The 22,299-nt window shown below is 43.6% G+C and overlaps 1 protein-coding gene across 1 annotated transcript in view; it reads left to right on the plus strand.

Annotated features, from left to right (window-relative positions):
* psmd8 (proteasome 26S subunit, non-ATPase 8) overlaps window positions 1–22,299 on the plus strand; it is a 40,939-nt gene that overhangs the window by 9,056 nt on the left and 9,584 nt on the right. The window contains exons 2-4 of the mRNA XM_059950821.1: window positions 9,910–9,982; window positions 11,917–12,019; window positions 16,275–16,440. Coding sequence (XP_059806804.1) covers window positions 9,910–9,982; window positions 11,917–12,019; window positions 16,275–16,440 — 342 coding nt within the window. The remainder of the gene's footprint in view (window positions 1–9,909; window positions 9,983–11,916; window positions 12,020–16,274; window positions 16,441–22,299) is intronic.

A 22,299-nucleotide genomic window follows, 5' to 3' on the forward strand; every position in this document is an offset into this window, starting at 1 on the left:
AGGAGCAGCAAGGTTGTCGCCCGTTGCACCACAAGGCGAGAGAAACAAAAATAAAAGACGGTGTTGGAATAAGCAGGCCTTTTTCAGGCTGGAGAGAAGCAAGTAAACAGGCCTCCCAACAGTGGCCGGGAGGTGGACCACAGGTTACAACTGGAAATAGAAAAGGTGAGTCAAAAGGACAATGTTATGATAGTCAGTTTAACATGGGATTGTGAAAATCAGGTTGGTATTGGATCTCAAGAAAGTGAGTTTGTGAATGCCTAAGAGATGGCTTTTTAGAGCAGTTTGTTGTTGAGCCGACTAGGGGATCAACTATACTCAATTGGGTGTTATGTAATGAACCGGAGGCAATTAGGGAGCTTAAGGTAAGTGAACACTTAGGAACCAGTGATCACAATATGATTGTGCTCAGCTTGAAATTTGATGGGGAGAAAGTAAGGTCTGATGTAGCTGTATTTCAGTGGAGTAAGGAAAATTACAGTGGTATGAGAGAGTACCGTAAATTCCAGATTACAGAGCGCACCTGATTAAAAGCCGCATGCTCTAATTTTAGAAAGAAAATCAATTTTGTACTTGTACAGGCCGCACCGGACTTTAAGCTGCAGGTGTCCCACGTTTTAATATGAGATATTTACACAGAAAGATATTACAAGTGAGGATTTTTTAACTTTTAATTAAATCCGTATGGTAACATAAACAAATACATATTGCAAATGCTTTTTTTTGAACAGTGCCTGTAACACAGCTACTTTTAAATATACATACGTATCGGTAACACACAAATTATGTTGCGTATACTTTTTTACTGAACAGTGCATGAACAACATTCCAATATCTCCCTAACAACTGGTAAAAAAATATATATATACTGCAGCCTACCAGGAAAAGTTATTGATCGCCTTCTTCATCTTCCTCCTGCGCACTAAAACCATCAAAGTCCTCTTCTTCAGTGTCCGAATTGAACAACCTCAGGATCTCGTCACTCACTTCAGTCTCTTCGTTGTCGCTCTCACTTGAGCGCACGCGGTCCTCTTCATCACGCAGCAGTCCAGCCTTTCGAAACCCGTTGGTGATGGTGGATGTTGTGACACGGCTCCACGCATTTAGGATCCACTGGCAGACTTGAGTTAAAGATGCTCTTCGCATGCGGCCTGTTTTGGTAAAGGATTTCTCGCCGCTCGTCATCCAAGCCTCCCACTCAACGCGTAGCGCCACTTTAAATGCTTGGTTCACGCTGATGTCCAGTGGCTGCAAATACTTCGTGGTGCCCCCAGGAATCACAGCTGGAATTGAGTTTGTACTCTTGATGGCAGCTTTCACTGAATCTATTATATGGGCCCTCATGCTGTCCATAACGAGCAATGCTTTTTTTCTGTGAAAAAATCCCCCTGGTCGCTTGGCGTAGCACTCTCTCAGCCAATCCTTCATTAGACTTTCCGTCATCCAACCTTTCTTATTGACTTTCACCATGATTTCTTTTGAGAATTTTTCCTTTGGCATTGTCAGCCGCTTAAAAATCACCATTGGTAGAAGCTTTAGTCCGGATGCTGTGCAGCTCAGAACACAAGTAAAATGCGTTCTTTCATGGCCACTTGTTTTCAGTGTGATGGATGAGTCACCTTTTTTATTAACAGTCCGAGTGAGAGGCAGGTCAAACGTCAAAAGTACTTCATCCATATTTATGATATCATCTGACCCGATGGAATTCTCCGCTATCTTTGTTTGAGTGAATGTGCGGAAGTTAGCAAGTTTTTCCTCGTGGTCGGGAGGGAGCTGCTGACACAGAGTCGTGCGTACCCTGACGGACAGTCCTTTTCGTCTCATAGATCTAAAACACCACGATGGCCCACCTCTAAAATCTTCGATTTTCATTTTGATGGCGATTGCTTTAGCCTTTAGTCTGATCTGCATGGTGGAAACACCGCGGCCGCCTGCTCTCTGTGTGTTAACCCAGTCTTCAAGAAAGTTTTCAAGTTCGGGCCATCTGCTATGATTACCTCTGAAAGCTTTTGTCGTCTTTTTGCATTGACTCAGTTCCTCACGCTGGCGTCTCCACCGTCTCACCATTGATTCATTTATGCCAAGATTATGTGCAGCAGCTCGATTTCCTTCTTCAACCGCCAGATTGATCACCTTTAACTTAAAAGCTGCATCATATGCTTTTCTTCGAGTGTTTTCCATGTTGTTGAGGGTGAGTACAAATGACTGATTTACAATAATTTAATTGTGAAAGTGCGCTTGATTTATCGTACAATTTCATTGGACCTCTGTGAACTACTCATCAATTTTATTGGTCTACTGTTACGAGGCAAAATGTTTTTGGCGGCATGAAAAAAAACACGCATTAGCCGCACCGTAGTATAGGCCGCAGTGTTCAAAGCGAGGGAAAAAAGTAGCGGCTTATAGTCCGGAATTTACGGTAGTTGGCCAAAGTAAATTGGAAGGAGCTGCTGGCGGGGATGTCAGCAGAGCAGCAATGGTGTGCGTTTCTGGGGAAAATGAGGAAGATGCAGGACAAATGTATTCCAAAAATGAAGAAATCCTCAAATGGTAAAATAGTACAACTGTGGCTGACAAGGGAACTCAAAGCAATCGTAAAAGCAAAAGACAGGACATACAACAAAGCAAAAATTAGTGGGAAGATAGAGGATTGGGAAGTTTTTATAAACCTACAGAGAGCAACTAAAAATTCATTAGAAGGGAAAGGATGAAATATGAAAGCAAGGTCACAAATAATATCTAAGTGGATAGTAAAAGTTTCTTCAAGTACATTAAAAATAAGAGAAATGAGAGTGGATATAGGACCATTAGAAAATGAGGCAGGAGAAATAATAAGGGATAAGGAGATGGTTGAGGAACTAAATGGGTATTTTGTGTCAGTCTTCACTGAAAGACACCAGCAATATACTTGATGTGTGTGAAGGAAGAGAAGTGGGTGCAGATACTGTTACAAGAGAGAAGGTGCTCAGGAAGCTGAAAGACCTAAAGGTACATAAGTCACCTGGACCAGATGAACTGCACCCTAAGGTTCTGAAAGAAGTAGCGTTAGAGATTGTGGTGGCATTAGAAATAATCTTTCACAAATCATTGGACTTCTGGTATGGTGCCAGAGGACTGGAAAATTGCAAATGTCACTCCACTCTTGAAGAAAGGAGGACAGCAGCAAAAAGGAATTTATAGATCAGTTAGCCTGACCTCAGTGGTTGGGAAGATGTTAGAGTCAACTAAGGATGAGGTGATGGAATGGTTGGTGACACAGGACAAGATAGTACAAAATCAGCATGGTTTCCTTCAGGGAAAATCCTGCCTGATAAACCTGTTAGAATTCTTTGAGGAGATTACAGGTAGGATAGATAAAGGGGATGCAGTGGATGTTGTATGTTTGGACTTTCAGAAGGCCTTTAATAAGGAGCCATATGAGGCTGCTTACCAAGTTAAGAGCCTGTGGTATTACCAGAAAGTTACTAACGTCATTAGAGCATTGGCTGATTGGTAGGAAGCAGCGAGTAGGAATAAAAGGATCCTTTTCTGCTTGGCTGCCAATGATTGGTGGTGTTCCGCAGGGTTCTTTTTATGCTGTATATCAGTGATTTAGATGATGGAATAATGGCTTTGTTGCCAAGTTTGCAGATATGAAGATTGGTGGAGGGGCAGGTAGTGTTGAAGAGAGGTAGGATGCAGAAGGACTTAGACAAATTAGGAGAATGGGCAAGAAAGTGGCAAGTGAAATACAATGTTGGAAAATGCAAGGTCATGCTCCTTGGTAGTAGAAACAAAAGTCTGGAGAATTTTCTAAATGGAGAAAATCTGGAAATCTGAGATGCAGAGGAACTTGGCAGTCCTTGTGCAGGACACCCTGAAGGTTAACTTGCAGGTTGAGTCGATGCCATGTTAGCATTCATTTCAAGAGGTCTAGCAAGGATGTGATGCTGAGGCTTTATAAGACGCTGGTGAGACCTCACCTTGAGTATTGTGAACATCTTAGAAAAGATGTGCTGGTTTGGAGAGGGTCCAGAGGAGGTTCACAAGGATGATTCCAGGAATGAGAGTTATCATACGAGGAATGTTTGATGGCTCTGGGTCTGTACTTGCTGGATTTCAGAAGGATGGGGGGGGGGGGGATCTCATTGAAACCTTTCAAATGTTGAAAGGCCTAGACGTTAGATGTGGAAAGGATGTTTCCCATGGTGGGACAAGAGTCAACGGCCTCAGGATAGAGGGATGGCCTTTCAAAATAGATTTGTGGAGAAATTTATTTTGCAAAGGGTGGTGAATTTTTGGAATTTGTTGCCATGTGCAGCTGTGGAGGCCAGGTCATTGGGTGTATTTAAGGCGGTGATTGATTGGACATGGCATCAAAGGTTATGGGGAGAAGGCCGGGAACCGGGGTTGAGGAGGAGATAAAAAGAGGATCAGCTATGATTGAATGTTGGAACAGATTCAATGGGCCAGATGGCCTAATTCTGCTCCTGGTCGAAGTGGCTGAGTGCCCCAAGGTTTTGGCCCTCGGTTATTTGTACCTGGAGAAGGGGATAAAGCATAAAGTATCAAAGCTTGCCAATATAACAAAGTGGGAGGGCTTGTTGCAATGAGAACATTTGGACTTGGCAACAGAATTATAGATAGGCTGGGAAAGTGGGAGAAAACTTGGCAGATGTTATTTAATGTGGGAGAACACGATGTTGTCTACTTTGATAAGAGGAGTTTAAAAGTAGACCATTACCTAAATAAGGTAATGGGCAAAGTTGGGCAAAGTACATCAACGTTTGAGTTTCTCGGGCATGGGCTGCAAAAAGTTATTGAGCAGATGTTACTGGTTAGGAAAGCAAACAGCAAAATTGACTTTCTTATAAAAGAAATAATGAAGAAGAAAAGAGTTTTTGTTACAGTGATAAAGGATGTTGGTGAAGTCACACATTAAGATTTATGCAGAGTTCTGGTTTATTGTCATCTGACTGTACATGTGTACGACCAAATGAAGCAATGGTTCTCTGGATCATGGTGCACCACACACAGCACATAAACCTAAAGTAGTACGCAGCTCAGGTAAACGGTAAATGGCTCGCTGTCCTAGTGACGAGACCTCAGTGGTGGCGGGGTATTCATTAGTCTCACAGCCTGAGGGAAGAAGCTGTTACCCAGTCTGGCAGTCCCAGTCCTGATGCTTCTGTACAGGTAGTCACCGAGTTGTGAACGAATGACTTACAGACAACTCATACTTACGAACCGAGGAAGGAGAACACCGTCCGCCATTTTAAGTCAGATCGCGATGCTGTCCGCCATTTTAAGTCGTTGCCGTTGACACTGTGAGCGTTTAACTTTGTATTTGGCTTAAATTTTTCTTAGTAAGACCCCGCCCCCCCCATTCCGGTCGGCTGGTGGCGCAGTGAGATCAGCACTGGGCTCGAGAATGGAGGTTTCCGTGCTGGGTCGATGTCGATCTAGTGACTCCTGTACCATCTGTGCCGGGTTGATGTCGAGCTCGCAACTCAACCTCGTAAAAAAAAACACACCCACTTCCAGTTTAAATTCCCACGCAGAATATTGTGGAGGATCGAATACCCAAACCCAGCCTCCACTTGTCCCATTTAGCCTGTCTCAGTGCGGTGGTCCTTAGGACCCAGCGGACCTCGGGAGCCGGCAGAGCTCAGGACCCGCCACCTGCAGTGTTTCTGTTCCATTGATGGGAAGTGATCACAATTGAAAATAAAGTGGAAATAATAAAGCGTTTGGAAAGAAGTGAAATGCCATCAGTGATTGGAAAAGCGTTAGGCTGCAGTCGGTCAACGATCAGAACAATTTTAAAGGATAACGGATAAAGTGAGAATAATGGAGCTTGTGAAAGACCCTGCCCTGTTGGAAGTTGCAATTAATACTAAGCAACGCAGTGGTTTAATTATTGGAATACTTAGTTTCTTAAGTGTTTTATATGCATAGAAAGGTAAAATATATACTATATACTAAGACAAACGTTTGACTAACTGACGCTAAATAATACAGGATGTACTTGTTCTGACTTGCGTACAAATTCGACTTAAAGACAGTCTCAGGAACGGAACTCGTATGTAACCCGGGGACTGCCTGTACTTCCTTCCTGATGGTAGTGGGTTACAGGATGGGTGGTAGGGATTGTCAACAATGCGTCAGTCCCTTTGTCTACAGCACTCCTGGTGAGTATCACTAATGGGGGGGTTGGAGACCCTAGTGATCCTCAGGTTTTTACTGTACCCTGTGGGGTCTTGCTGTCCTATGTCTTGCAGCTTCTGTACCACTCGATCCAGCCAGACTGGACACTTGATGGTGATCCTGTAGAAAGTTGTTCGAAATTGGGGTAGGGACCTTGAAACGCCTCAATCTTCTCAAAGTGTAAATGCTGTTATCCCTTCTTGACTAGTGAGGAGATGTGGGTTATATGCACACCCAGGAACTTTGTGTTCTTCACTCTCTTGACACCAGAGCCATTGATGTGCAATAGAGTGGTCAACCTGTCCCTTCCTGAAGTCCACAGTCATCTCTTGTCTTGTCCACATTGAGACAAAGGCTGTTGTTATCCCACCATTTGAGAAGCCTCTCAGCCTCCTCTCTGTATGCCAACTCATCTTTGTTGCTGACAAGGCAATCGTCAGCAAACTTGTTGATACAGTTTGAGCTGGATCTGCCAGTGCAGCCATGAGTCAGCAGCATGAACAGTGAGCTCAGTACACAACTGGGGGCAGCCAGTGGGCAGCATGATGGAGCTGGAGGCGTTACTGCCAACTCAAACTGACTGGTCTTCCCATCAGGAAGTCCAACATCCGGTTAGAGAGACAAGTCTCACCAAGGACAGTTTACCAACCAGACTTCGAGTGACGGTCGTGTGAAATGCCAAGCTGAAATCAGAGCTGGCGTATGATACGCCAGTTTCTAGGTGGGACAGGGCGGAGTGGAGGGCCAACACTATGGTATTAACAGTGGGCGAACTGGAAAGGGTCTACTGTAGCTGGAAGGTGGGATTTTATATGATCTATTACCAGCTGCTGAAAGCACTTTGAGACTGTTGAGGTCAGTGCTACTGGGCAGTAATTATTTACACCAGTTACCATCATTTTCTTGACACAGGAATGATGGTGGCTGCTTTGGAGCCTGTGGACTGTTAAAGATGTCTGTTAAGACCTCTCTTAGTTTGGCCACACAGTCACTCAGCACCTGACCAGGTGTGTTTTCTGGCCCTGCAGTTTTGCGTGGGTGTTGCCTCGCTATTATCCTCCTCAGCTCAGCTGTGGCCAAACAGGGTGCCTGATCCTCGGGGGTGAGGGGGCTTCCCTAGATGTCACAATTCAACGTGTCAAATCGTGCATAGAAAGCATTTTGCCTCAGGAAGGGAGGTATCACTGTCGATGGCGCCCAGGGTGGACATGTAATTAGTCATGGTTTATAAACCTTGCCGCATGTGCTAAAATGTCCCTGATGTCACAAAAGTGTCTGAATTTCTCTGAGTACTCTCGCTCTGCCTTCCTGATGGCATGGGAGAGCATGGCTTTTGCTGACTGTAACAGTCCTGCTGTCCCCTGATCTGAAGGCAGCACTCAAACCTCTGCTGTTAGCCACGCTTTCTGGTTTGCCCTGGCAGTGTTGTATTTACCATCCTCAATACACTTTCCTACGTAGCCAGTGACCAATTCCTCATATTCATCAACGTTGATGTGATGACTGCCTCCCTGCATATGCTCCAGTCTGTGCTTGTGAAGCAATCCTGCAGTGTTGAGGTGGCACCTTCTGGCCAGGCCCTGATCTGCCTGTCAACACGCACACAAAATGCTAGAGGAACTCAGCAGACCAGGCAGCATCTATGGAAAAGAGTAAACAGTCGATGTTTCGGGTTGAGACCCTTTATCAAGATTGAAAAGTCAGAGTAAGATGAGATGAGGAGGAGGAGGAAGTACAAGGTAGTATGTTATAGGTGAAACTGGGGAGGGATGAAGTAAAGAGCTGGGAAGTCAATTGGTGAAAGAGATAGTGCTGGAGGTAGGGGAATCTGATAGGAGAGGACAGAAGACCATTGTAGAAAGGGAATGGAGAGGAGCACCAGAGGCAAATAAGGTAAGCAGGTGAGGGAGGAAAACAACAGGAAAAGGGGGCAATTTCTGGAAGTTTGAGAAATCAATGTTCATGTCATTAGGTTGGAGGCTATCCAGACAGAATACATGGTGTTATCCTCCAACCTGATTGTGGCCTCATCGTGGCAGTAAACTCCATGAACATTGGTATAAACCAGGTCTAGTATATTCTCTCCTGTGGTTACGAAGTTGACATGCTGGTAGAACTTGCCAGACTGATTGAAGTCACCAACAACTATGGATACACCATCGGGTGAGTTACGAGGTCGCAGATGGCACCAAAGAGCTTGATGCTTCCCTGCACTAGTATAGGGGGACATAAATTGCAATAATCCCATTGGCAGTGAACTTCCTCAGTAAGTAGAAAGGCCTGCACTTCAGTAAAAGCTCCTTCTGTGGTGAGCAGTGCACCATTAATACCAAGGTGTTCACATACCAGTTATTATGGGTATAGACACACAAACCGCCTCAATGGGTTGCGCGAGAGGTCACAGCATTTCTGTCTGCCCAAAAGCGTGCCAGTGTTCGAGCGAGACTTAAAGCGGGTCCCTGCAGTCACACACTCCTGACAATTCTACTCACTGACAGCCGATCTCCAGAAAATGAGCTGGATTACCTGCGTCTGTGTCTGAACCAGTGGGAGATGAGGGACTGCTGCAGTTGTCCAGGACAGCACACCAGACTCGGCCATCCAGCTAGAAGGCCTTTGAACACTGGCACGCTTCTGTGTTCCTGTGCACTGCTTCCAATGGCCACTGCACGAGTTAATCCATAAATTTGTTATTCCACCCGTTAGCAAGGCAGACTTGCAGATTTTGGTGTTCTTTATGATCAGCAGTGTTTTTTGGTTGTAGGAAAGACAAACAGGGCAGGAAATTTCACCATTGACTGGAGCTGGAGTGGCCACTGTGACAGTGCCACATCTTGTGATGAGTCCTTTTTGGTTCTCGTGCTGTTTATCTGGGCTCTGGCCCTTGACCCTTCGTTGTGAGATCAAATCACTGCTGTGAACAGAAATCTTCTTATCACACTTGCCTAACTTCTGAAACAACAGTGGAAGTAAACCCGGTAGTTCTTTACAGAAGGAAATACTTTATTTAATCCAATTCAGTAAAAATTTCAATAGAAACCTAATGTTTTTTAAACTGATCGCACATCCTCTTTACAATAGTTATGTTAATTTTATTCAGATTACATAAGTGTTCAGATCTCTGATTTCTGGATTACTTTAAAATTGTACTGGTAGTTTAATGTCCCTTAATTTTATGAGCAAAGTTCAAAGTAATTTTTATTATCAAAGTATATATATCACCATGTACAACCCTGATATTCATTTTCCTGCAGGTATACTCAATAAGTGCATAGAATAGCAACTACAGTGAAAGATCAACCAGAGTGTAGAAGACAAACTGCAAATGCAAATATGAATAAATAATGAAAACATGAGACAAAGAGCCCTTAAAGTGAGATCACTGGTTTTGGGAAACATCCCAATGATTGGCGAGTGAGTGTGGTTATCCCTTTTTATTCAAGGTTGAGAGGTAGTAGCTGTTCTTGAACTTAGTGGTACGAGTTGTGAGGCTCTTGTACCTAACAAACACTTCGCAATTTTGCATGACGTACTGATCTACCTTGCCGGTCTGTATCCTGACGTCTGCAGCTGGCTGCCTCCTCGTTTTCTGTCTACACTTGAGTGTCGTTCTACCTCTCGGCTTTGAAATGACGCCCACTTTGGCAAGATCACAGAACACTGAGATCGCTCTTGGTTCTCCGTGCAGCCTATTAAGTGCCGATGTGTGTGCTCCTGTTTCAGGTGGCTCTACTGGAACTGAACTTTCTGCCCACATCCGGCACCAAACTGACCAAGAGGCAGCTCATTCTTGCCCGTGAGTATCATCAGCAGAGTTTGTATTTATCTGACGTCTCCCATACTGGACCCTCATCAATTACATTTTCATTTTTAGGTGGCATAGCACTTTACTGTACCAGCCACCAGAGTTCAATTCCCACCGCTGCCTGTGAGGAGTTTGTTCATTCTCCCTGTGACTGAGTTTCCTCCCAAGTGCTCTCCAGTTTCCTCCCACAGTCCAAAGACGTACCAGTTGGTAGGTTAATTGGTCATTGTAAATTGTCCCGTGATTAGACTAGGGTTAAATCAGAGTTTGCTGGAAAACGTCTCAGTGGGCCAGAAGGACTCATTCCACACTGTATCTCAATAAATAAATAAAATTAATGTTGAACTATAATGTTCCAGATAATGAAGTGGATATTCTTTGGATTTTCTTCAGATTTTTAAAATTCCCTTAGTGCTTTGTAAAGCGGCCACAGAGGCCTTGATGCTTATGATCAAATGAGGCCACTTTGTGTCAGATTTTCAACACCCACATGGAGCAGTCCATGTCCTAAGCCCATGTTGATAATGCTCACCACTTCCTCCATTACATTAACAACTGTTTCCTGCACACATGCTGAGCTCATCAATTTCATCCACTTTGTTTCTGTCTTCCATCCTGCCCTCAAATTTCCCTTGTCTATCTCTGACACTTCTCTCCCCTTAATATATCTGTTTCTATCTCTGAAGGTAGACAATCCTCTGACATCTTTTCCAAACCTATTGATTTTCATTTATCCCTCCTTCCACCCTGTCATTTGTAAAAGTGCCTTTCCCTTCTCTCAAAGCCGTATCTGTTCTCAGGATGCTGTCTTCCATTCTGGAACATCAGAGATGTTCTGTCTTTTTCAAACAGCAGAATTTTCTTTACACCATCATCACCTGCATCTCCTCCAATTCCCGCATATCTGCCTCCACCCCATCGTCCACCATCAACCCCTTGTCCTTACCGACCACCTCACAACCCTCTGTATCCAACACATTAGTTTTCATAACTTCTGCCATCTCCACCAGGATCCTACCATTAAGCATGTTTCTCTTTCTTTCCTCCCGCCTCTTCGTGACTGTTGTCCACTCATCCCTCCTTATTGATCTCCCTGGCACCTGCCTCTATACTTCCTCCCTCAGCATAGTTCGAGGTCCCAAACAGTCCTTCCAGGTGAGTTGACGTTTCACCTGTGAATCTTTCAAGGTCATCTATTGTATCCAGTGCTCCTGTTGCAGCTTCCCCTATGTTGATGAGACCCAGCATGGTTTGGGGGACTGCTTTGTCATGCACCTTCGGTCTGTCCACTGCAAAAGGCAGGATCTGGTGGCTACCCATTTCAATTCAACTTCTCATTACCATTCTGACATGCCTGTGTGTGGCCTCCCCTACTGTCACAATGAGACCAAACTCTGCTTTGAAGAAGCAGCCACCTCATTTTGTCTGGGTAACCTCAATAGGACACCAATTTCTGGTAATTTCTCCCCATTCCTCCTCTTTTTTATTTTCATTTCCCCATTCTGGCTACCTTCTTCCCCTCTTTCTTCTCCTTAGCTGCCCATCACCTCCCTCTGGTTCCCTTGCTTCCCTTTCTTCCATGGTTCACTGTCCTCTCCTGCGAGATTCCTTCCTTCAGCCCTTTCTAATTCCATTTATCACATTATCTTTTTAACTTGTCTTTTTTAGAATAGCTCATTTTTAAAAAAACAGGCAATCTACGTAGTGCTGGGAAGGGCAATATTAATTAGATGGTCCATCCGAAGGCTATTTCATTGACCTGCTGACGTGCATGTTGTGGATGTGGAAGGGGTTTGGCAACAAGTTATCTGCTGCAGGATGTTCAACCTGTGACCAGTTGTTGGCCACTACGGCTGGTCCAGTCGAATATGTCCACTGGGTATTTGTGGATTTAAAACGCCTTCTCAATGTGTTTCATTTTAAAGGGGACGTTTTGGAAATCGGAGCACAATGGAGTATCCTGAAGAAAGATATCCCATCATTTGAACGCTATATGGCACAAATCAAGTGTTATTACTTTGATTACAAGTAAGTTTTGCTGAGTAGTACCAGGGCTAAAAGGTTAAATTAAGACCAGATGTGCATTCTCTTTAACTGAAAATTTGAAAAGCAAGGCTAATTATATTTTTGGGGGGTATGGGAAGTGACGAGTGGGATAGAAAAAGCAGGTAAATGGAGTTCAGGGGTCAATCGGCCATGTTCTGATCGAAAGAGGAAAGAGGCTCAAGTGCTAAATGGCGGAAGGACTTTGTCTTCCCTCTGTTTTTCCTTCTTGTGGCCTAGCCTTCTGCTAGGATACACTTGTAAAATAACACACCTGGCCTTGGATATCGTAACCATTGCTTCCGAAGTCTAGATGGTGAGTAAGGTTTTCAACCCCAGGCACCACGGTAAAAAAAAACATCGATCTGCAGGGTTTTGTTGCTGTTTCTGTAGGGTGTAGGGGGAGAGAACGGTCCAAGCAGTGTTATGTTCTGCCTCTGTTGTCCTTCCTGTAATTGGTACTTGTTTTCTTGTCTTGAATCCTGAATGTTATGTGGCATCATCGTTATGTGCCATGTCATATGACATGACCATGATTGTCCTTGGCAAGTTTTTCTACAGAAGTTGTTTGCTGTTGCTGCCTTCTGGGCAGTGTCTTTACAAGACGGGTGACACCAGCCGTTATCAGTACTCTTCAGAGATTGTCTGCCTGGCATCAGTGGTCACATAACCAGGACTTGTGATCTGCACCAGCTGCTCATTCAGCCATTCGGGTGACCCGCAGGCTAGCAAAGGGAAGGAGCACCTTACACCTCCTTTGGTAGAGTCGCATTTCCACTCTACCATGTACTGAATGGACCAAGTGTTGATCAGCTCGAGCCTGCATGTTATTTTAGATTTTTATCAGAAGTTATGCTGGTGAATTAATATGCTGTTGTGGGCTCACAAGGAACAGTAACATTCAGTTTTACATCAAATTTATTGCAAAAGGCATTGGGACCAACATTACCCCACTCATAATCGTTCAATGAATTTCCCTTGCGTTGGTATGTCATTACTTGTCAGCCCGTCCCCTCCCATCTAACTCCTCTGCTTCATAAGTACTTGGCACCTGGTTGGATTGAGCTGTTCTCTGAGTTTGGCAATTTACTTGTCACCATGTGAGGAGACATCAACAGTGCACTGTTAATTGTGTGTCTTCCAAATGCTTGCCCTTAAAATACGTATGTTATACTGCCCATTACACCACTGGTGTTTAGGGCAGCAGTGAAGGTCCTCCATCTCTGGCGGTGTTTGGGGCTTTATTCATCATGTCAGTAACATCCTTTCAGTTTTCACTGCTGTCAGTCACGCAAGTCCCTGGTGGAGACTCAGGAATACTGTCGCACACCAATGTAGAAGGATTCTTCACTGCTGTTACCCTAACAGTTTTGTTTTACTAGTTAGGGTTGGACCTGAGCTGAACCCCCGATCCTGGAGGACCAGTGGGCCACTCTTAGTCCAGCCTCTACCCTTTGACCTGTTTGACCCAACAAAGGGCCAAAGCATAAAGACCTGACTCCAGCCAACTTGGCTGTCCAGGTCCTTGAGGCATGCAAGCCTCCAAACCCAATGACAAGGTTGTGGTCCTCTTGGAGGATACTTATATATACTAACAAAACATTTGCAAGTAAATCGCCAAGATCGAAGAACAACTCAACGTAGCCATTGACCACCTGAACTACATATTTTCCAAGTTACTTACTAGTCACCTGTTGTCACCTGCCCACATTGACTGAAGTGAAGAAGCTGTGACCTGGTGGATGAGAATCCCACATCCAGTCACGCTGTGGTGTGATGCACCAGGCTGCTGCTTGTCCCATGTGTCATAAGTGTACTGTGTGGGGGTGGAGTGCTGAAATCAGACAGGAGATTGATTCCGATTGGATAAAGTTAATTGGTTTATCTGTACCGTCCTATTTATAGGGTCAACCTGGGTAAACCAGAGCTCCCTTGCATCCGAGTCTGCGGGCTTAAGTCAAGTCTATTGTCATTTAACTATATACATGCATACCATCAAACAAGACAATATTCCTCTGGACTGGGGTGCAAATCACAACAGTACACAAGAAACAGGAGTAGGCCATCTGTCCTGTCAAACCTGCACTGCCATTCAATAAGGTGATGGCTGATCAGACCATGGACTCATCTCCACCTACCTGCCTTTTCCCCATAACCCTCAATTCCCCTTCGATGCAAAAAATATATCCAACCTTGTCTTAAATATATTTACTGAGGTAGCCTTCACTGCTTCATTGGGCAAAGAATTCCACAGATTCACCACTCTTTGGGAAAAGCAGTTCCTCCTCATCTCTGTCCTAAATCTACTCCCCCAAAATCTTGAAGCTATGTCCCCTAGTTCTAGTCTCACCTACTGGTGAAAACAACTTTCCTGATTCTATCTCATCTATCCCTTTCATAATTTTATATGTTTCTGTAAAATCTCATCTCATTCTTCTGAATTCCAGCGAGTACAGTCCCAGGCAACTCAATCTCTCCTCATAGTGTAACTCCCTCAACTCTGGAATCAACCTGGTGAACCTCCTCTGGACCACCTCCAAAGCCAGTATATCCTTCCTCAAGGAAGGAGACCAGAACTACATGTACATAACACACAATAACTTAGGAAAGTAAGGATAAAATCTGCAAATGAATCATGTGAAAATAAATAAAGAGCTAAATAAACAACTAAATATTGTAAAGCACCGACAAATTAACTGGTGACACTTCGCATGCGATGTGCCGGGAGTTAGAAACCTGATGGCCTGAGGGAAGAAACTATTTCACATCCTGATCATTTTTGTTTTTATGCATTGGAGTCTCCTGCCTAATGGTAGAAAGATTGTAGTTGGACTTGAATTATTACTCTTTTCACCTGAAGCACAATCCCATAAGTTTGTTCAAATGAGAGCATGGCTTCGCCCGGATTTCTGGCCACATTTCTCCCTAAATTAACATAGCATTTAAATTCATGATGACCCTTCATCAGAACTGGAAAGGAAAGAGGCTGGAGCCAAACTAAGGAGGTTGTTACTAAATGAGTGGTGTTTAAGCCATTATCTCACTTTGTCAGAACTGAATGCCACATTCCCCCAAGCTGTCAGACTGATCAACACCTCCACTTATTAACCCCCTCCCACTCTCTCATCACCACCGCCACTACATACACTATGCATAGCATCACCTATGTACCGTGCAAAAGTCTTAGATATATATCATTACAATATGTCTCTCTGGTGCTTCCCACTCCCTCCCCTCTCCCTTCCTCTTTTCACAACCATGATTCCCCTCTCCCTGTACCCTTCCCACTCTCAGTCCACAACAGAGACCCATATGGGAATCAGGTTTATCATCACTCACAGACGTCATGAAATTTGTCTTTTTTTGCTGCAGCAGTACAGTGCAATACATAAGTCTTTCAGTATGACTTGCACAGTACTGTACATACATACAATCTATGTATTTTACAATTACGTACATTATTTTGTAGGATTGTTTTTATATTTACACTTTTTTTGTATTTTTATTGTGTTCTTTATGCTCCTATAGTTGTACTGTGGAGAGCATTCTGACAGACTGCATCACTGTCTGGTATGGGTTGAGGGGGAGGGAAGGGGGGAGTTACTGCACAGGACCAGAAGAAGCTGCAGAGGGTTGTAAATCTAGTCAGCTCCATCTTGGGTACTGGCCTGCAAAGTACCCAGGACATCTTCAGAGAGCGGTGTCTCAGAAAGGCAGCATCCATTATTAAGGACCCCCATCACCCAGGTCACACCTTGTTCTCATTGCTTCCATCGGGGAGGGGGTACAGGAGCCTGAAGGCACACACTCAGCAATTCAGGAACAGCTTCTTCCCCTCTGCCATCTGATTTCTGAATGGACATTGAACCCTTGGACACTACCTCAGTTTTCTTTAATATACAGTATTTCTGTTTGTAATCTATTCAATATACATATACTGTAATTGATCTACTTGTTTATTATTTTATTTTATTATTTTTTCTCTTCTAGATTATGTATTGCATTGAACTGCTGCTAAGTTAACAAATTTCCCGTCACATGTCGGTGATAATAAACCTGATTCTGGTTTTAATTATCCTGCTTCAGATTTGGAGTAACAAATGCTTTGTTCTCCTTTACACTCGTATTGAAGAATGACAAATTAAAATGTAAAGGTGGCTACAGTTAAGTGTGGAAGTTTCATTGAACAGGGAATAACTTGTCGTCGAGATATAAATACAAGTTTTCTTTGACTTCGCAGGGATGAATTGCCTGAGTCTGCCTACAAACATCAGCTATTGGGATTGAATCTACTGTTTCTTCTATCTCAGAACCGGGTGGCTGAATTCCACACAGAGCTGGAGAGACTACCTGCAAAAGACATACAGACCAACGTCTACATCAAACACCCAGTCTCACTCGAGCAGGTAACATACTGCTGCGGCATGGGCACAGAACAGGATGGCTAGCTGAGGGGTATTTGCATTTATTCTGGGCAACCTTTCTCCTGACAACAGCACCTATCTCTTTGACCATTCAGACTTGTAGCCAAAAGCCAGTTTCGGGCATTTGTCAAGAGCTTTTTATCATAATGTTGTATTCTCATACATTCACTTGTAACCAATTAGACAAGGTTAAATATCATAAATACCAGAAATCTCAAATAGAAGTAGGCAATACTAGAAATCGGCAGTGGGTCAGGCAACGTCCGTAGAGAGAGAGAGTGACAACTTTTAGTTGATACTGGCTGCAATTACAGATGTAACAAGGTTTAGAAGTGATGGGGTGGAGATACATCTATACCAAAGGAGATGTAAGGTGCTCCTTCCCTATGCTAGCGTGTAGGTCACCCTTGGGCAAAGTGTAGCACCTGCTTAGTCCCTGATCAGGGTCATGTGAAGCCCTGGGGGCAGGATGGTCGTACAAGCTGCGGGTGCGGATCACAAGACCTGTTTATGCAACCACTGACACCAGTAAAGAGTATTGATAATGGCTGGGGTCACCCGTCTTGTAAAGACACTGCCCAGAAGGCAGCAACAGCAAACCACTTCTGTAGAAAAATTTGCCAAGAAGAATCACGAGCAAGACAAATGGAAGACTATGATGGCCCACACCATAGGGCACATCCCATAACGATGGTGTTGAACATAGCTGAATAAAAAAGGACAATGAGGAACAAAAGGGAGGTCTGTCAGCAGGAAGTAGGTGAAGTTAAAAGAGAGGAGTTTGTGTGAAGCAAGAGGAAAGACTCAGTAGCAGGCTAAATGAGGTGTTATTTCCTGGTCCTTGCACTCTTTCCATCCATGTTGGGTTGAGCATCGAGCTAGCAACTCAACCTCATTTTTAAAAAAAAAACAGTCAAATATACGGAAACGGCAAAAAAAACTACTCGATGCGCCACAAAGGAACAGTAATAACAATTTCCTGGTTACTCAGTCTTCACAGTGGTGCAATGTGGCAATAAGAGTATTTATTTATTTACCTCTTGGGACTGAGGCGTTGTTGACAAGCCCAGCATTAATAGCCCTTCCCAAATTACCTTTAAGAAGGTGAGGTCATCCGTTGTTTTGAGCTGCAGCAGTCCTTCGAGTGAAGTTATTCCTTTAATGCTTTTGGATGGGGGTGTTCCGTAATGCAAGATAATCAGGGTGCCGAATAATTTGGGGAGCCTGCACCCTCTGCCTTTGGTCTTGTTGGTAGAGATGACAATTACTGCATGAAGCACTTGTCAGGCAAAGTCAACATTGGTTTGTGAAAGGGAAATTGTGTTTGACCAATTTATTCTAGTTTTTCAAATAAAGAATATATATACTCTGTGAATAAGGGGAACCAGCCAATGAGATTTAATTAGATTTCCAAACAACATTGAAATAAGATGCAGAATCAAAAGTAATAAATCAAAACATAAATCAAAATTGGTAAACTAGCATGCATAGAGCAGGGGTTCCCAACCTGGGGTCCACTGAGCCCTTGCGTAATGGTATTGGTCCATGGCAGACAAAAAGGTTGGGAACCCCCTGTATAGTGTAAAAGGAATATCACCGATGGCAGATTCATTGGCTAACAGAAAACAAACCTGGAGTATTGTGTTCAGTTCTGGTTCCCTCATTATAGGAAGAGCGTGGGAACTTCAGAGTGGGTGCAGAGGAGATTTACCAGGATATTGCCTGGATTAGAGAGTGTGTCCTTTCAGTAAAGGCTGAGTGAGCTAGGGCAGGGTTGGCCAATCTTTTACATTCCATGCGTCAATTTTTTCACACACGAGTTCAAATGTGCCGTACAACTCTCATACCCCCATTCAATTCTTGTAAAAATATGTTAATAGAGACATATTTAGCATTTTTACATATGTTGATTTACTATAAAAAAGATACACTACTTACCTTAATGAGACTTTTAACAAATATATTTTGTCGTCTTTTGAATTCTTCCTTTTGTTTAATCACATATTCTTTCTGTTACTCAAACCCAAGCACTAGCTTCAGTTTTCCTTCTATTTCAGTCTGATGTTGTGTTTTATAGTGTCTATTAAGATCATGCCTTCTATTATGCGAGAAAGTGTTTTCACAAACAATGCACAACTGTTTTCCTGACAGACCCGTTAAAAATAAAGAACTCATTTTCCCACTGTTTATTGAATTCATGTTTATTGAATTCACTTCCTGCTTTTCTTTTGCTCTGTGATGGGTAACTGAATGTAAAAGCAAGGCTTAATTTTCGAAAGAGTTCAAAACTGCAAATGTTCACAAAGGACAAACAAAGCACAACTCCGTAGCACACGAGTGTTAGTTGTAAACTGACTGGCAAAAACCTGCGACGCACCGCTGGTGCAGACCCATTTCTACCGCTAAGCTACTTGAATTCCTGTTACAGATTTTTTTCCCAACAAATCGGTTTTTGGTTAATACTTTTTGCATGAGTAGGCTTACTTTTTATTATTCTATTAAATAATTTTATTGAATGCGCCACTTTTGGTGCATGCATCATAGGTTGGCCATCCCTGAGCTAGGGCTTTTCACTTTGGAGTGAAGGGGGTGAGAGGTGATTTGATAGAGTTGTACAAGATAAGGGGCATTTATAGAGCGGGCCGCTAGAGGAAATAGCTAATACGAGGGGGAGTAACTTTAAGGTGTTTTGAAGGAAGTAAGCAGCGGATCTCAGGGTTAAGTTATTTACACAAGTGGTAGATGTGTGGGACCTGCTGCCAGAAGTGGTGTTGAGGCAGAAAAATTGGGAACATTTAAGAGACTTGGGTAAGCACACGATGATAGAAAAATGGAGAGCTATTCAGACAGAAAGCAGTAGATTGAACTTAGGCTAGGTTAAAAAGTGGACACAACATCACGGGCCAAAGGGCCTGTACTGTTCTGTGTTCTGAAGCAGGGTCTCCCAACCCTCTCTACGCCATGGACGATTACCACTAAGCAAGGGGTAGGGGACCCCAGACTGGGAACTCCTGATTCTAAAGCATTCTCTTAAGGAATGTATGGTGAGTAGGAAAAGTTGTGAAGTGAATATCAGAAAGCTATAAAGGGTTGTAAATGAGTGTGCAAAGATTTCACAAATGGAATATAATGTGAAGAAAGGTGGAGTGGTTCACCTTGGCAGGAAACAAGAGCAGTGATCTAAATACCGAGTGGTTGTTGCGGTACATAATTTGCAAAAGACTAGTTGCAGGTACAGAGTAGAATTCATTTAAATCTTACATCCATCCCACAATGTGAGGGAGTAAAAATCTTTGCGTTGTGACTGTGTTGCAATGTGCAGACATGTGAATTTAAAAATCTAATGGCCTGTAGAAAGAAGCTGTCCCGTAGCCTGTGGTCTTGGCTTTAATGCTGTGGTACTGTTTGCCAGATGGAAGCAGCTGAAACAGTTTGTGGTCGGGGTGACTGGTGTCCCAATCATCTTCCAGATCTTGTTTCTGCACCTGCTGCTGTAAATATCCTCAGTGGAGGGAAGTTCACATCCACAGATGCGCTGGGCTGTCCGTACCACTCTCTGAAGTGACCAGCAATCCAGTTTGGTGCAATTCCCGTACCAGGCTACAGCCAGTCAGTGTGCTTTCAATGGTGCCCCTGTAGAAGGCCTTGAGGATCTGGGGGCCTGTGCCGAACTTCTTCAGTCGCCTGAGATGGAAGAGACACTGCTGTGCTATTTTTTTTGCCACAAAGCCGGTATGTACAGTCCAGGTGGATCGTCGATGATGTGTATACCGAGAAACTTGGGGAATTAGAGAATCTAACAATGTTCTTATTATAGGAACGGAATACAAAAGTGCTTTGGGTCATTGGTGGGATCACAGGAAGAGTACCGTGTACAGTTATTGGTCTCTTATTTAAGGAAGAATGTTAATCTGTTGGAAGCAATTCAGGAAATATTAACTGGACTAATACTAGGAATGGACAGCCTGCCTTCTAAGGAAGTGTTGGATGGGCTAAGCTTATATTTCTTAGCGTTTACTAGAGTAAGGGGGTGTTTAATTATAGCAAAGGAACCCAAGGTATCTTGAGATGTGGAAAGGATGTTTCCTCTTGGAGAATAATCTCGAATTGGGGCACATTTTATAAATAGGAGGTAAAGTTGATTTAATACAATAAACATGCTACTTCTTTCTCTGACAATCTAAACCTGGAATGGCCCCCAAAGCAAGAGTATCTGAATATCCACAAGGGAAATCCAGAGCAACACACAAAATGCTGGAGGAATTCATCAGGTCAGGCAGCATCAATGGAAAGGAATAAACAGTCCATGTTTTAGGCCAAGATCCTTCATCAATGTTCTTGGCCTGGATGATCAACTCTTTATTAATTTCTGTAGATGCTGCCTGACTTTCTGAGTTTCTCCAGCATTTTATATGCGTTACTACAAATTCTCCCTCAAGGTGCTTGATTTTGCGAGGGGGTGAAAGGTTACCCCAGGAGTGCAGAGTTAAATGAGTTACATCGGCAGCAATTTTATTAAATAATGGATCGGTCTTGAAAAGCTCAGTGGCTTATTCATCCTCCTGATCCATATGTAGACTAGGTGAGTAATTGCCTGCATTTTGTAGGTGGGATACACTGATGTGGAGGGGATGAATTCCTTTGATGTAGTACGAATCGAGTTGCTTACCCTGTCCTGGGCAGAGGTGAGCTGTTTAACAGTTGTTGTTGTTCCATTCATGCAAGCAAGTGAAGAGTGTTCCATCACACTGTTGACTTGTGCCTGGTAGGTATTTCAGGTCAGGATCGTGCTGCAAGGTGGCCAGTCTCGTACCTGCTGTTGTAGCTATGGTGTTTATGTGAGCTTTGCTCCATGGTTTGACTCCCAGGTTGTTGATGGTGAGGAGCACGTGAAGGGTGGCTGGTTAGACTCCTTTGTTGAAGATCGCTGTCTCTCCCGAGCATTTTGTGGCAGAGATGTTATCAGTCTGTGACTCGACGTTGTGCAGGTCTAAAGCAGCTTGAAGTGGCAACAACTGGACCACAATGACTATTTGCTGCTAGAAAAAGCAGAGGCTGTTGTTTGTAAATCACAAAATCGTTGTGGTGGCAATTCAATAAGTTTTGTCTCTAAGTGAACACTATTCCACCAATTTACCTCGAGTTCCCTGGCCCAGCTGATTAAAACCTTCCTGCAGTTTCCATTCCAGCTTACTGCGGTTAATGGCAGCTAATAGGAGCTGCAGCAGCTTTAACCATTGTTTGGGTGTCATTTAAAGGAATTATGTTTAAGACTTGTTTTACATCCTATGGGATGGTCATCCCCACTTTTTTTTAAACCAGACTCTTAAAATTATGAGGGGTATAGACAGGGTAAATGCAGGCATTTTCTGCTTAAGGTGGGTGAGACTAGAACTAGAGGTCATGGACCAAGGTTGAAAGGTGAAACGCTTGAGGGGAACGTGAGGGGGAACTTCTTCACTTCGAGGGTGGTGAGACAGTGGAACAAGCTGCCAGCAGAAATGGTAGATACAGTTTTAACTTTTAAGAGAAGTCCAATACTGACCCTTGTGGAACACCATTTGTCACTGGTAGCCAACAGAAATGGTCACCTTTATTCCAACTGTTTGCCTCTTGCCACAGAGCCAATCTTCTATCCTTGCTAGTATCTTAACTGTAATACCATGGGCTCTTGCTAAGCAGCCTCATGTGCGGTATTTGTTAAAAGCCTTCTGAAAATCCAGGTAAACAATGTCTACTGACTCCTTTGTCACTCCTGTCTCTTATTTCCTCAAATAATTCCAACAGATTTGTCAAGCAGGATTTCCCCTGAGGAAGCCATGCTGACTTTGGCCAATTTTA

The sequence above is a fragment of the Hypanus sabinus genome, chromosome 26 (assembly GCF_030144855.1).
Source record: "Hypanus sabinus isolate sHypSab1 chromosome 26, sHypSab1.hap1, whole genome shotgun sequence".
In the NCBI taxonomy this organism is placed as follows: Eukaryota; Metazoa; Chordata; class Chondrichthyes; order Myliobatiformes; family Dasyatidae; genus Hypanus; species Hypanus sabinus.